Genomic DNA, 13,595 nt, shown 5'->3' with positions numbered 1-13,595 from the left:
GATTATTTATTGGTTTAAAATATATTTTCCTTAATGGGTAACAGGTCGGGTCATATTACCTGTTAATATTATCGGGTCGATTTCGGGTTGTGTCATTTTAACTGTTTATTTTAACTGGTGTTACACGACACTACCCGTTAAGATATCGGGTATGACACGAAAACGACACGTATACAGAAAAACACAACACGAATGCTAGGTCTAGGTTGATCGTTGATTTTTCGTTGACTTTTTACAAAATTTACCCGGGAGCCCTCTTAGCATAATTCGATGCTCTAATTCCAAATCCGCACTCCATTTTCCCAAATCTAGTCATTTTAGTTGAGTTTTACTAACGGGCCCCAATATTATGCTTAGGTGTAATTACTATCATAGACTCCGGCTTCCTAGTTCGATTGGCTGTGACCTCGCAAATATCTGTGAGTAGGTCTTTGCTTTTATATATTATATATTTATTTAGAGTAATGTTATAAGAATTAACGAAATAATGGAAATTACGAAATTATCATAAATCATACGGGATGCACATGTATGCGTATTTTTATGGGATTTTAATTACGACTATGATTACTATTTTATTTATTACTATTATGTCGATGTGAATTATTGAATCACTGTGGCATGACTATATTTATGTTATCTGCTCATCGTTTGCTGCACCGGTGTTAGTACTCGCCCCAAGCCAATGCTAGTCTTTCACGCGTATGTGCACATCGCACCGTACACTCACTTTGGATCCATTGTAGGTGCCAGTCTTGTCCTAGATTGCTATAGGTAATTAGGACTTGTATGTGCTGCGCATAGCACCAGTCTTCACATGATTGTAGTACTAGAGCGTATATCATTGTTACATCCAGTCTTGTTCATGTCAAAATATCTTTGCATGAACTCGTATGTCAACATGTGTCGATGAGCACTCGATATGATATGTTTACTTATGCGAGATTAGATTATTACAGACGTCATGTATTTATTTATGAATTTTGTGACGTATTGAGTTCTTGAGATTTTGCAGGCTACGGTAAGTATATTCTTACTATACGTAGTATGTATATTTTGGAAACTATACTTGTTTTACAGCGAAGGGTTATTATGCTTTTGAAAAGGTTTTTACAAAGCTTTATTTTTAGACACACTCACCCTTATTTTTTGCCCCTCCAGGTTTTATTGCTGAGCTTTTGTGTCGACAAAGATTATTGGCAAATCATGGTATAGATGGTTACCTTCAATGGTATGATTCTCATCCTACTTTATTGTACTTTGCTTATGCTCTGACATCATGTGTGAAATGTGTTCATTCCCGCTCACAAGCGCACTCTTATATTTAGACACTTTTAGGTTTAAATTTATCCACATTTTCCACATCACTACACTATATAGCTTCGTCACCCTTCTGATGTTGGCCGACGCAACTCGATTCGGAGTCCAAGTGAACATCCCAAGTTAGGGTGTGTCAAGTTAGATTTATTGTATTTTAAAATTAGATTTTTATAAAAATAATTTGAATCTAGACTGATGGATCAACCAACGGTCCAGTGAAACCAACCGTAGGATTAGAAATAGAGTTGTTAGGCTCGTGACGGTGGGCGACAGTTGCCTTGACAATGGGCCCCCTTGTCGGGCACTGAATGCGGCGTCCACGCACATATGTGAACAATCAAACTACGGCCCCGTTTGGGATTGAGGTGATTTTAAAAAAAGCCACTGTGAAAAAAAGCTGAGGGTCATTTTTGTGTTTGGTAAACTGAAAAAAATGGCTTATTTTGGAAGCTGCTGTGAGAATAAGCTGAAAATCAAAGGAAAAGCTGAAGCTGCTATTTGCTGCTTTGAAAAAAAGCCAGTTTTTTCAAAGCACACGGAGCTACAATGCTCCTTTAATGAAAAGACACACTATCATCCTGCTTTTTTTTCCAAAAGCACTTTCACAAAAAAGTTTACCAAACACTCTACTGGCTTTATTTCACAGCCGCTTATTCTCACAGCACATCCGCTTATTCTCACAGCAGCTTTTTTTCAAAGCACAGCAATACCAAACCAGCCCTACATGCGGCGTGTTGCGTGCGTTGGTGGGCTGCGAGTTAGCATCTTTTTGGCGCATCCACGCACATAAGTGGGCCAGATGCTTTACCTTGGCTGATTTCTTAGGTTAAATTTGCCTCAAAAATCAGTTTTAAGTCCAAGGGTTGGAGTAAGTCATCATAATAAAGTAAAATTGAAATTGATAAAGTAAAAGACTGAATGTTACTATCGTAAATGTAGCCTCGTTATCGAATTCAAATTCGTTCATCCAAACAGAGCTAAGTTTGTTCACATATGTACCGCACCAGGTAAACAATGCAGAATTTTGCTACCAATATATAAAACAACGGTTAAACTTGTAAGAACAAAGTATTACCATTATATACTCAGAAATATGCCTAAGTAGGCTAACAAGTAACAATCAAACTGCAAAACCAATGCATAAATCCCTAGGCCTCCAACTCCATCTGACCAAATCTACAACTTCAAATCCAGCTCAAAATTTATATGCTATATATCACTACGTACCACAAGTGCATGCGCCAACATTGCCGGAGGGCGGCTTGCACTTCAGTTACGTCCACATAAGAGATCTAACACCTCCACACGAAAAGGGAAGGAAGAATAACATGAAATAAGGAAATCCTTCTGCGACCAAAATTGGAAAACCTGCTGCTGTAAATACTATCTACATTTTCCCAACAGGCTTCTGAGCAACGAGCCTCTTTTCAAAATCCACGGAAGAAAGGAGCTAAAGCCCCCAATTTAAAGCTTCTGACTGATGACAGCACAGGTGGAATAAACGACTCAAGCACGAGGTTTGTTTTTCCATTTCTCATAGCTTTGTAACAAAGAATCAAGAATGTGTAGACTGGACAATCTGTGTGTTATTGTGCTTTTGGAGACAACTACACTCTGGCAAAGGGTATGTGTACACAGAAGATTTTCGGGTGAATTTTTTCACTCTCGGTACTATCTTTCCCTTGCGATCACTTTCAGTGAGAATTGCTTCCATCTCAAGTTTGAAATCATTCCAACTGCAAGACCAATATACACGGAGTTTAAATGTAAGCCAAACGTAAGCGTTTATGAACTTTGAAATCTCAAAATTGGGGTATTACAAGCAGAAACTGTTTCATTTTACAGAAACTACACCTACAGAATACCTCATACTCATGTCCTGCAGTAGAACAACAAGCTTGCGCTTATCAGGCATAATAGTCTTGGCATGCCCATTGTAGAGGAATCTCCGGTGACCCATTAGGAAATGCGGGAAGTTCCCACCCTGTGTTGTTACAAATGTCTCACTAAACAAGCATACTGTATAATCCAAAGCTGCCAATCTCGATGAATATCCCTAGCAAAAGTAAATAAAATTTTAGGGTGGTTGATTTAAAAGTATTCGTTTCACTAGTCACAAAATACTTTTGTGGGCAGACATTGCATGAAAACTCGTAAGATACCTCAAAAGGAGCAAGCTCATCTGGGGTGGCAAGAGACTTCTTCGTATGCAGATAGGGAAACATCTTTAGCAGAGGGGCTAAATGTTTCTCTGCCCAGTAGATTTTCCCTGAGGCTAAATAAATTAAAGTACTGTTGTCAAACCCCATACCCCGTAGCATCATTCCAACCTACACGGACAAGACCAAAAAGGATTATTTCTCCATGGTAGGCAGCTATGAGTAAGTAGAAGATGCACGTGGAATGGAGTAGAGTACCTCCAAGGGGGTTAGTGGGCACTTTCCATCAATCCTATTGAGACCAGGTAGAGTTACACGGCCTTTTCTTTTGAACTTATCTCCCCATCCTTTTTGTCTAATTGAATTCATTGCAACATTTTCAGCCTCTCCTCCATCATACAAACAGCATGAGAATGCCACCATGTCCTGCAAGATGAAGAAAAACAGTTGATAACATGATTAGTTTTCCCAGACCGTTAAACATAAGAGACGAAACAGTTTATGGAAAGGCGAGCTGTATTACCTCCTCAAAGCGGAGGTGGACTGCAATATACTTTCCACCGGTCCTTGAACTCATCTCAGTCATTCGTTCAACTAGTTTATTTGCCAAATTTGATATGGGAGAAGAGAATTTCAATGCTTCATAATTAGCAAGGCATCTCAAATGTTGAATAGGAGGTGGGACATTCATTGCTAGTCTATTAGCAAATGGAGCTATGCGGATAACCCTGCATAAACCAAAATGAGGAAGAAAAAAACAACCTACAGGCTTGAAGGGTTATGGCCCGTTTGATATAAATAGAACAGATAAAAAATAAACAGTTCAGTACCTACCCCTTCTTTTGCAGGACAGGATAAACTTCTCCTGTGTAATAACGGACAGGAGCCCAAGCTTGGACATGAAGGGTTGGTATGGTAGTGATGTTGTGATCATATTTCTCCATCAGCATCTCTGGTAGTTCTTTAACCACTTTAACATGGCCTTCAAGGGTGGCTATGAAATGATCTTCATCGTATATATCAGTAAAAGTGCTGCCAAACAAAAGATACTGCTTTTTTATTTCAATTGAAAACACAAAAAGAGTATCTTATAAGATCATTTAAAGAAATGTAATAAAGACGGCATTCTCATAATGCTTTCTATAGACTGAGTTTTCCTCTCAAAGTAAATTTCTCGCAGGCTTTTCAATACACGTTATTGATCATTTTAGATCAGGACGTTACATGAACCTGGCAACCTAACGTTGGTCCCGAACACGGTGAAGTTGGTTAGACACTGTTATACACACTTATCATTTGAGTTTTAAAGGGTCAGGACTTCAACAATAATTACTTTACCTCGGATCCCTCCAAACATTATGGAATTCAAAGCGAGGAATAAGTAGAACTGCATTTAAAAGTCCAGCAAGTGCCACAGCATTGCAAATCTGTGAAGAAAAAAAACACAAGATGCTAATCACACGAACAAAATGCATACGCCGGCACATAGGTGATTCGTAAAGTTGCTGAAAATCACATTAAAGATATCTGATAGCCTTGTTACTCTAATTTTCAAAGCAAAGAAATAAAAAATTGAAAAGTAGAAAAAGATTAACAGGACAACTAGTAAAAAATTCAGCCTACAAATAATAAAGTATTGACATACCGCAGAGCGTTGTTGGTTAAGACCACCATTAACCTCCACAATCAAGTAACCACTAGGGCCAGGGGAATCTGAAATTCAGCGGAGAAAATTAGTATAACGTGACGAGAAGAAAACTTTACATCCTTTGATTCCAAAACTACCAAACCTTGAATTGCCAATGAATTATGTGGCAGCCATCTTAACACAAAATTGTGCTACCTTGTCATACCTAATTGTAGTCCAGCAGTTGATGACGGGCAAGGCTTCTGCTCTTTCAGCTTTCTTCTGTATCTCCATACAGAGGACAACTACATCAACAAACAACAAATTGTCTCCGTTAATAACTTGAATTCCACACAATTATGCATAACTGACAAACTTGAGTATAATTTGATCCACAGTAATTTGATCTTACAATTCAATCCCTTGTAAACTTACTGACCTACACAGAACCCCGATTTCGGAATCTATCAACTCTTTTTACTCTCAAGACAAAGATCTCTGAAATTTAACATCCACATCCAGAAACCAACAAGTTTACAGTTGACTTAATTTAGACTCTAATGTGCTACTGGACAACGTTTGCTTTTAAAAGCAAAACTGGGAAAGAAAAGAGAAAAAAGGCAAAATTAAGCAACTGTCCTACATTCTTACGTTTACTTGATCTGAAAGGACATGGGAAAAAATTGAAATCGAAGGTTTACACTGCAACGGTCTTATTTCAGTAAAGTTTCTGTCTTTTAGCTCCAAAACTAAAATCCCAAGTCCAAAAATTGTATTTCGTTTTCTTTTCATGCTTTTCTTGCTTGGAAAAGCTGAAGGAGAAGAACCCTTTTCCTGCATTTTCCCAGAAACCAAACAGAAAATGATAAATGAGGAAAAAACCCAAGAATCCAAACCTCAATTGGAGTCGAATTATCGGCCAGAATGTGAGGCCAGAGCAGCTGAAACATCTCGTGACTGCGGTAAACGGAACCGGGAAGAGGGGTATGGCCCACTAGACCGGAGAACGGGCCCACGCACATGAGCAGGCCGGAGACGTAGAGCAGGGGAAGCACCACCAGTAAGCGGAGGAATCGGCGGAGGAGAAGAAAACCAGAGACGACGGAGATGGTTTTTGTGCGGAGCTTCCGGCGGCAGTGAGGGACTGTGAAGTGACGGCGAGGCGACGGAGGTGGGCTAGGTGAGGTGCTGTTGCTGCTCTCACTGCCGTTGCCTCCACCACCACCTGCACCATTAGCATTGTACTGGTGGTGGTGCGCCTTTGCTTTCGTTCCCATCAAGTGAAGTGCGAGTGTGTCTGTTTAGAGAGAGAAAGTGCAGAGACAATTCTAGAGAGAGAGAGTGGAAAAAAGGAAATATGGGTTTTGGTTTTGGTTTTTGACACAGTGAGTTCCAACTTCCAGCAAGAATTTTAGGAGAAATAGTAAGAGAGAGAGAGGAGCTTGAAGGCTTGATCGGTAAGCCAATGAAGGGGACAGTTGGGAATCTTGGGATGGCGGGCCAGCTTATTTTTTCAGGTTTTTTATTTTTTTTTCCACTTAAAAAAGACAATTGGTGGTAATACACGAGTAGTAACAATTTTCGGGCCGAAGAGGCTCTAAATAATTGGATGTGTACAAGGTGACAAAATATAGTAGAGTGCGTTTTGGGTTTTTATGGGTTAGTTTTAATTAATAAATAATCTCTATTATTGTATTTTTTTGTGTCAAAGATAATAAAATTCATTAATCAAGATGGCTATTACAATTTAAGGAAAGCCAAAAAGAAAGGAATAAGTAAAAGCACAACCCAACTGAAAGAGAAAATACAATGAAAATGGCCAATCAAGAGATAGTCCACAACAAATTCTAAACTAAAAGCTCTAGACCTGAAACAAGAAAAATGCCGCTCCTCTAAGCCTGCCACAACACCCGCACAAAGCCAACACCATCAAGAAGAAAATCTAATAAACCCAAAGAATGAACGGAAAATGGGGGTGGGCAAGCCTGAACGGAAAATGGAGGTGGGCAAGCCACCCACATAATGAGTGCTCCTATAATCCTACCACATGGTGCAAATTGAACCTTAAAGGTCATGGAACACCAAAGCAGAATAAAGTTCATTAGTAAAGATGGCTATTATTGTCTTTCTTAGTCAATTCAATTCTATTAATTTCCAAAGTTTTCTTTCCCAAGTAACACTTTGAAAGCTCTGTATCGTCCCAACGTGTTTGGTTCTTTTTCAAGTTTCTAAATATGCTACAAATCTGGGGAGATATGATAAGGGTTTCATTTTCACAATGTTTCAACCATTTTGTATTTTGTGAGGTTTAAAGATGGTGCACATTTGACTTGGCAATCAGAAAGAGCTGCAATGCATCTTTATTTCAGATTTGATTCTCACATCTGCATTATCTTCTTCTAGTTTTGTCGATTGATCAATATAAATCTTATATCGTATCATCGAGGTTATCGTTTTTTTACTATGGAAATATAAACCGAAAGAATTGGGGTGTGCGTGTCTTGATTAAGCCTAATTTACATCCTAAACCAAAAGAACGATATCAAATAATATAACTAGTTTGGTTCCACTTCGGCTCGAAAGTAGAATGATGCGTCATGAGCTTCAAAAGTGATTTAGTTGATAGAATAAAACCAACAATACCAATAAGATTCTTCATGAGCTTCAATTCAAGTAACATGAGATGATTGAAGTAATTGAACAAAACAAAAAAGAAATCATTGAAGTAAGAAAAGGACCTAAACTTCAAATCTGTACCAACTCAAAACTTAATTAAATTTTGAATTGTTTTATTTTGATTTTCTTATTTATCATGTAAAATGAGATCTACATTTTGGCCTTGCTCTAAAATGAGATCATAATAATCAGAGAAATAGAAAAGGAGTAGTATTTTCACCTCTCCTAATCTATCTTTCCTTTTCTCCCCTCTTATTTGAATGATTATGATTAAACTACGTCAACATTTTATGTTAATTTTTTTATACAAACAAAAAGTAAAGTTTGAGAGAAAGAGAGGAAGGGAAGGAGAATATGAAAGAGAATCCGACTCTATTAAATGCATGTTCTTAAAATCCCACCATATATAAAACAATATCATATAATTAATTAAGGATAATCTCATTTTCTTAATCACTTGATAACTAATTATTCATGGTTGTTTAGCATTGAATTTGTTATCAAGCATTAAAATTAAGACACTAAATGTACATTCATTTGTTTTTTACTTGTGACATCAAAATAAAAAGTGAATAAACACGTATTTTTTCAATCACGGGTAACCAAAAAGTAACTCATATATATATATATATATAATTTTTTTTTTTAATATAAGAGGCATCCTAATAAAAATTGATGACACACTAGTGCCCTCTTCATATAAGTTGCTCTTGTGACAACATGTCCCTAATTCTACAATTTTATAAATTTTAAAAGTGTGAATTGATGAAAATGCCCCTAGAGGCAAGGATTTTGACTTTCGTTGACTATTATTTAGAGAGACATATGACTCATTCTTTTAGCGTATTTGTGTAGTGCTCATCGCTACGAATGTGTGTGCGTAAGCGGAATCGAATTTGGTGTTACGACAACAATTTTACGAAATTTCGAACGTGAAGGACGTTTTAGTAATTTCGTATTTACGGGAGATAATATTTATTCTTGTTGGTGCCCACGACCCATTCCTTCCATCTCTCCCATGTCCTCTTCTCTGTCTCTCTCTTTTCCCTCACTATTTCTTCTTATCTCAAACACACTCTCTTTCTTAACTCTCAATCTCAAACTTTCTTTTTTTGGGAACCACAGAGAAGCCAAGAACTTCACACTCCCACTTCAGCGAGCTTCACAACCTAGACCTCTGTAAGGAACTATCGAACTCGGAAGTAGGAAAAAACCACCCAAGCTTCTGTGATCATTTTCTCTGCTTCATTTATTTGAGGACCACATAACACACTCGCCATCTCTCCGGCGAACCAAACAACCAACCCAACCGGTGAGTTTCAACTCCACCACCGTTCCTTGATCTTCTATCTCTTCCTAAAACCTAGGAACGTAGACCAAGAAATCAAACCAAAGCATGAAGTCGTACCCTGCACAATGTTGTTGCACTGTTCAATATGTTTCCTAGCAAGTTTCTATCTTTCATGACCTAGGTGAGCTTTGAGGTTCCTCATTTCTCTTCCTTTTTGATATTCAGTTCAATTTCTAAGTCGGCGTGCTCGTTTTGGTGAGTTTGGGAAGCAGAAACAAGAAGAACATATTTTTCCCCAGATTCAGGCGGAAATCCGGCAGCTCTTTTCCAGCCAACTCCGGCCACAGTTGAGGGAACCCAATGTATATGTCGATTCCTCGTCCTTTAAGCTTCAATTTGGTATATTAGGTTGCTAGTGTTGGTTGAGTTGTATAATCGATCGGAGTTGGTGAATTTCCAACTTTTATGATCCGTAAAAATCTTACATTTTTCACCATAAAGATAATGTTTCCAAATCTTCAAGGCAAAGATAATAGCTGCTAATTTAAGATCATGAGTAGGATAATTCATCTCATGAGGCTTCAACTGTCGCGAAGCATAAGCAATCACCCTACCATGCTACATCAACACACAACCTAGGCCATTTAAGTAAGCATCACTGTAGATCTCAAAATTACCACTATTATCTGGAAGTGCCAAAATAGGTGCATGAGTGAGACAATACTTCAACTGCTGAAAACTCTGCTCATAATTATCATCCCACTCAAACTTAACATCTTTTCTAGTCAATCTCATTAGTGGTCCTGCAATAACTGAAAAATATTTAACAAACCGTCTATAATAATTAGCTAGGCCAAGAAAACTCCGTACCTCAGTGACGGTTTGTGGTTGCTCCCAATTCTCAAGGGCTGCTACCTTTTGTGGATCCACCAGAATACCTTGAGCTGATATAACATGTCCCAAAAATGCCACTTGATCTAGCCAAAATTGGTATTTTCTAAACTTAGCATACAACTGGTGTTCCCTCAATTTCTTTAACACCAAAGTGAAATGTCGAATATACTCTGATTTAGACTTAGAGTACACCAGAATATCATCAATGAAAACAATGACAAACCTGTCTAGATATTGATGGAATACTCGATTCATCAAATCCATAAAAGCTGCAGGTGCATTAGTCAACCTGAATGGCATCACAAGAAACTCATAATGACCATATCGAGTCCTAAAAGCCGTCTTAGGAACATCCTCACTTTTAATCTTCAATTTATAATAACCAGACCTCAAATCAATCTTAGAAAACACACAGGCGCCTCGAAGTTGATCAAATAAATCATTTATATGCAGCAAAGGATAACAGTTTTTTAATTGTTACCTGATTTAATTGCCGATAATCAATACATAGCCTCAAAGTCCCATCTTTCTTTCGCACAAATAAAAATGGAGCTCCTCAGGGTGAAGTACTAGGTTGAATAAAACCTTTATCAACTAATTCTTGTAACTGGATTTTTAATTCACTCAATTTAGCAGGAGCCATTCGATAAGGAGTTAATGATATAGGATCTGTACCTGGAAGCCAATCAATAGTGAACTCCACGTCTCGGTCTGGCGACAATATAGGTAAATCATCATGGAATACATCAGGAAAATGCCTGACTACTCGAACATCATTCACACTACTAGGAACATTATCATTCAACACCACATGAGTCAAACATCCCTGACAACCTTTCGTTAACAACCTTTTTGCTCTCATAGTAGAAATAACACCATATCTCACTCCACTATGTTCGCCAACAAAAGTAACCTCAGGTAATCCAGGACGATGGAATGTGACTGACTTTCACAACCTGCTGCCACGATCCATCCAGAGTTTTGATGAGCTTTCTTTGGTTTTCACTAAAGAGTATTCATCATATCACTCAATTAGGAAGAAGTCCAATCACTTGTTCAATGTCAAGAAGAACCTAAAGAATTCGCTCCGTGACTATGTGAAGAGGTTCAAAGCAGAAAAGACAAAGATAGTCGGATGCAACGACTCGATAGCTAGTGTAGCCTTCCAAAAAAGATTCATAACAGACCACCCACTATTCGGAGAATTGATCATGAAAGAAGATTTAACTTTGGCAGACTCATTTGCTCTAGCAGAGAAGCATGCACTTTGGGATGAGGCTCGGCGAGCAGACAAGGCACCCGAACAGCCTAAAAAAGAATTGGTAGTAGCTCAAAAGAAGGAGGACATGAAGCAGTACAACAATAAAAGTAGGTAAAAGGCCAAGTGCAGGGATCGATCCTTGACTAAAGAAGGCTTGACTCCCAAGAACTATCCTAAGTTCTCGATTCCGATCCACCAAATCTTCTGCAACATTAAAAACGAACCATGGTTCAAGCTGCCAAAGTAATCAAAATGAAACACCTTTAAGTTAGATCACACCAAAAACTGCGTGTTCTACCGAGGTCCCGGTCACACGACCGACAACTGCTATACCTGGAAGGATTACCTAGAGAACCTAGTGAGGGAGGATAAATACGGCAGATATTTGGACAAACCAGCTGCGCAGCCTAAGAAGAACGCAAATGCAAACTAATAGCCGTTTTTTGAATCAACGACATCTTCGTAGAATCCAAGCATCTGGGGGTCAACAAATCCAACTAGAGGAACATCCAGCATGCCATATCTATCTCACAGGCCCAAGCAGCTGACGTCAACCATAGACCTATTGTTGGCTTCATCGAGCAAGATTCTGTAGGTGTAGACTTCCCACACAAGGATGCTCTAGTCATATCTGTCTAACTGACCTATGGCATAGTCAACATAACGATGGTGGATAACGGCAGCACAGTCAACCTACTTCAATTCTCAGTCACTCAGCAGATGGGCCTGGAAAACATGATCATACGCCAAGCAGAGGAATGCATCGGATTCAACGGTTACACCTCGACTGCCATCGGTAAAATAACACTCAACGTGAGAACACCCCTAATGGTTTCAAAGCAGATGTTCACAATAGCTAATGACTTGTCTCCTTATAACGGGATTCTAGGTTGGCATTAGCTAGTGAGACTAAGTGCGGTAACCTCTATTGAGTATCAGAAAATCTGATTCCGTATCCTTGGAGGAGGAATCAGAGTGATCAAGTCAAACTAGGCCACATCTCGACGATACTGTGCAAGTACTGAATGAGTCAAATAAGATGTCATTTATCCCCGTAAAGGCTATTAAAGTGTAGAAAGACAACTATACCTTAACCGAAGACGGGTCAAGAGACGTTGAACATATATTTCTTAACCCAAAGCAGCGGTTAAACCATATCAACAACTTAGCGGAGGCAACGAAGCCCAACCCCGTTGAATGCATATTCAAGACAAATCTGAGCGATCTTGAATATGAAGTCCCCCACTACTCTAAAGAAGATTCAAGGTCTGACCAGACAAATAGGACGACGATGCAAGAAATCTTTTAAGGACTTAAAGAAGTACCTGACATCACCCCTATTCTATCCAAGCCGGAAGTAGTAAATGACTTATTTACATGTTTGGCGATATTTGAAGCAACAATAAGCTATACCGTCATACGAAAAGAGTTGAGGCGACTACTTGTTTTCCACAGTTTAAACGCTTTCCTTGATGCAGAAACCAGCTACCAAAAATTCAAAAGCTAACTTTGGTGACAGTTGTTGCAACCCCGAAGCTCAAGTTATACCTTCAAATGCATATAGTCGTCCTTATGACGCACTATTCTGCCCAATCTAGACGCGTGATGATAAAGGTGCAGACACTGGCAGACATAAAGTTTTTCGATGAACGCAACAACTGAACCTAAAAGGTGCGCCAAGGACAGACGAACACTAGAAGGATACACTCGAAAGCAAGTTTTGTCCTCGTTTCCCTAGAACATTCTACATATGAGAAACCTGTACCAGCAGTTGAACATCATCTCTTACTACATGTCACACGGCCCTAGCCGACTCTTGCTCCCTAACTCAACTCTAAAGTGGCCCAATACCGGTAGTTGAGCATCGCCTTCTGCTGCGTGTAACATGACCCCAACTCCACAGCTTTCTGCTGCGCCTATCTTGCATCACGGCTTTTAACCTTGAGAGTCATACTCCGTGGCTCTTCGCCACGCTGACTAAAGCTCCGCAGCTTCTTGCCATGCCAATTATGTCTGCGACTCTTTAGACTTCAAAGTATTCAATGGTGAAGCATAATAAGAGGCTTTACCAACATGCCTCCAAATGGTAAAAGACTTGGCGGTGAAAAAGCTTGCAATTTATTTCGATTCCCAGCTAATCACCAGCCACACTACCGGGGAGTACACGGTAAATCACCCAAATGTGGTACAATAGCTAGAGAAGGTACGAAAGCTGCTTGAGGCGTTTTAAACTTACACCCTTACTCAAGTTTCGTTGGCAGACAACGTCCACGCAGACGCGCTAGCCGGCCTAGGCTTCACCTTTGACCATCAACTTAAATGCTTTACTTCGGTAGAGTATCTGGACAAACCAAGCATAGAGGTGGA

General features: G+C 39.1%; 1 protein-coding gene across 1 annotated transcript; it reads right to left on the bottom strand.

Moving 5' to 3' along the window:
* Positions 1 to 2,375: 2,375 nt before the first annotated feature.
* On the bottom strand, positions 2,376 to 6,662 carry LOC103428857 (O-fucosyltransferase 10-like). The gene is made up of 10 exons (XM_008366984.4): positions 6,003 to 6,662; positions 5,333 to 5,411; positions 5,125 to 5,192; positions 4,818 to 4,906; positions 4,314 to 4,511; positions 4,003 to 4,207; positions 3,738 to 3,905; positions 3,483 to 3,650; positions 3,186 to 3,376; positions 2,376 to 3,056 (listed from the first exon to the last, which is right to left on the bottom strand). Exons 1-10 carry the CDS (start codon positions 6,381 to 6,383, stop codon positions 2,876 to 2,878), a joined length of 1,728 nt encoding a protein of 575 aa, XP_008365206.3. The 5' UTR covers positions 6,384 to 6,662; the 3' UTR covers positions 2,376 to 2,875.
* Positions 6,663 to 13,595: the final 6,933 nt, after the last annotated feature.

The sequence above is a fragment of the Malus domestica genome, chromosome 08 (genome assembly GCF_042453785.1).
Source record: "Malus domestica chromosome 08, GDT2T_hap1".
Taxonomy (NCBI): Eukaryota; Viridiplantae; Streptophyta; class Magnoliopsida; order Rosales; family Rosaceae; genus Malus; species Malus domestica.
Note: the sequence above shows the minus strand (reverse complement) of the source record. Positions and strands in the feature narration are given on the sequence as shown.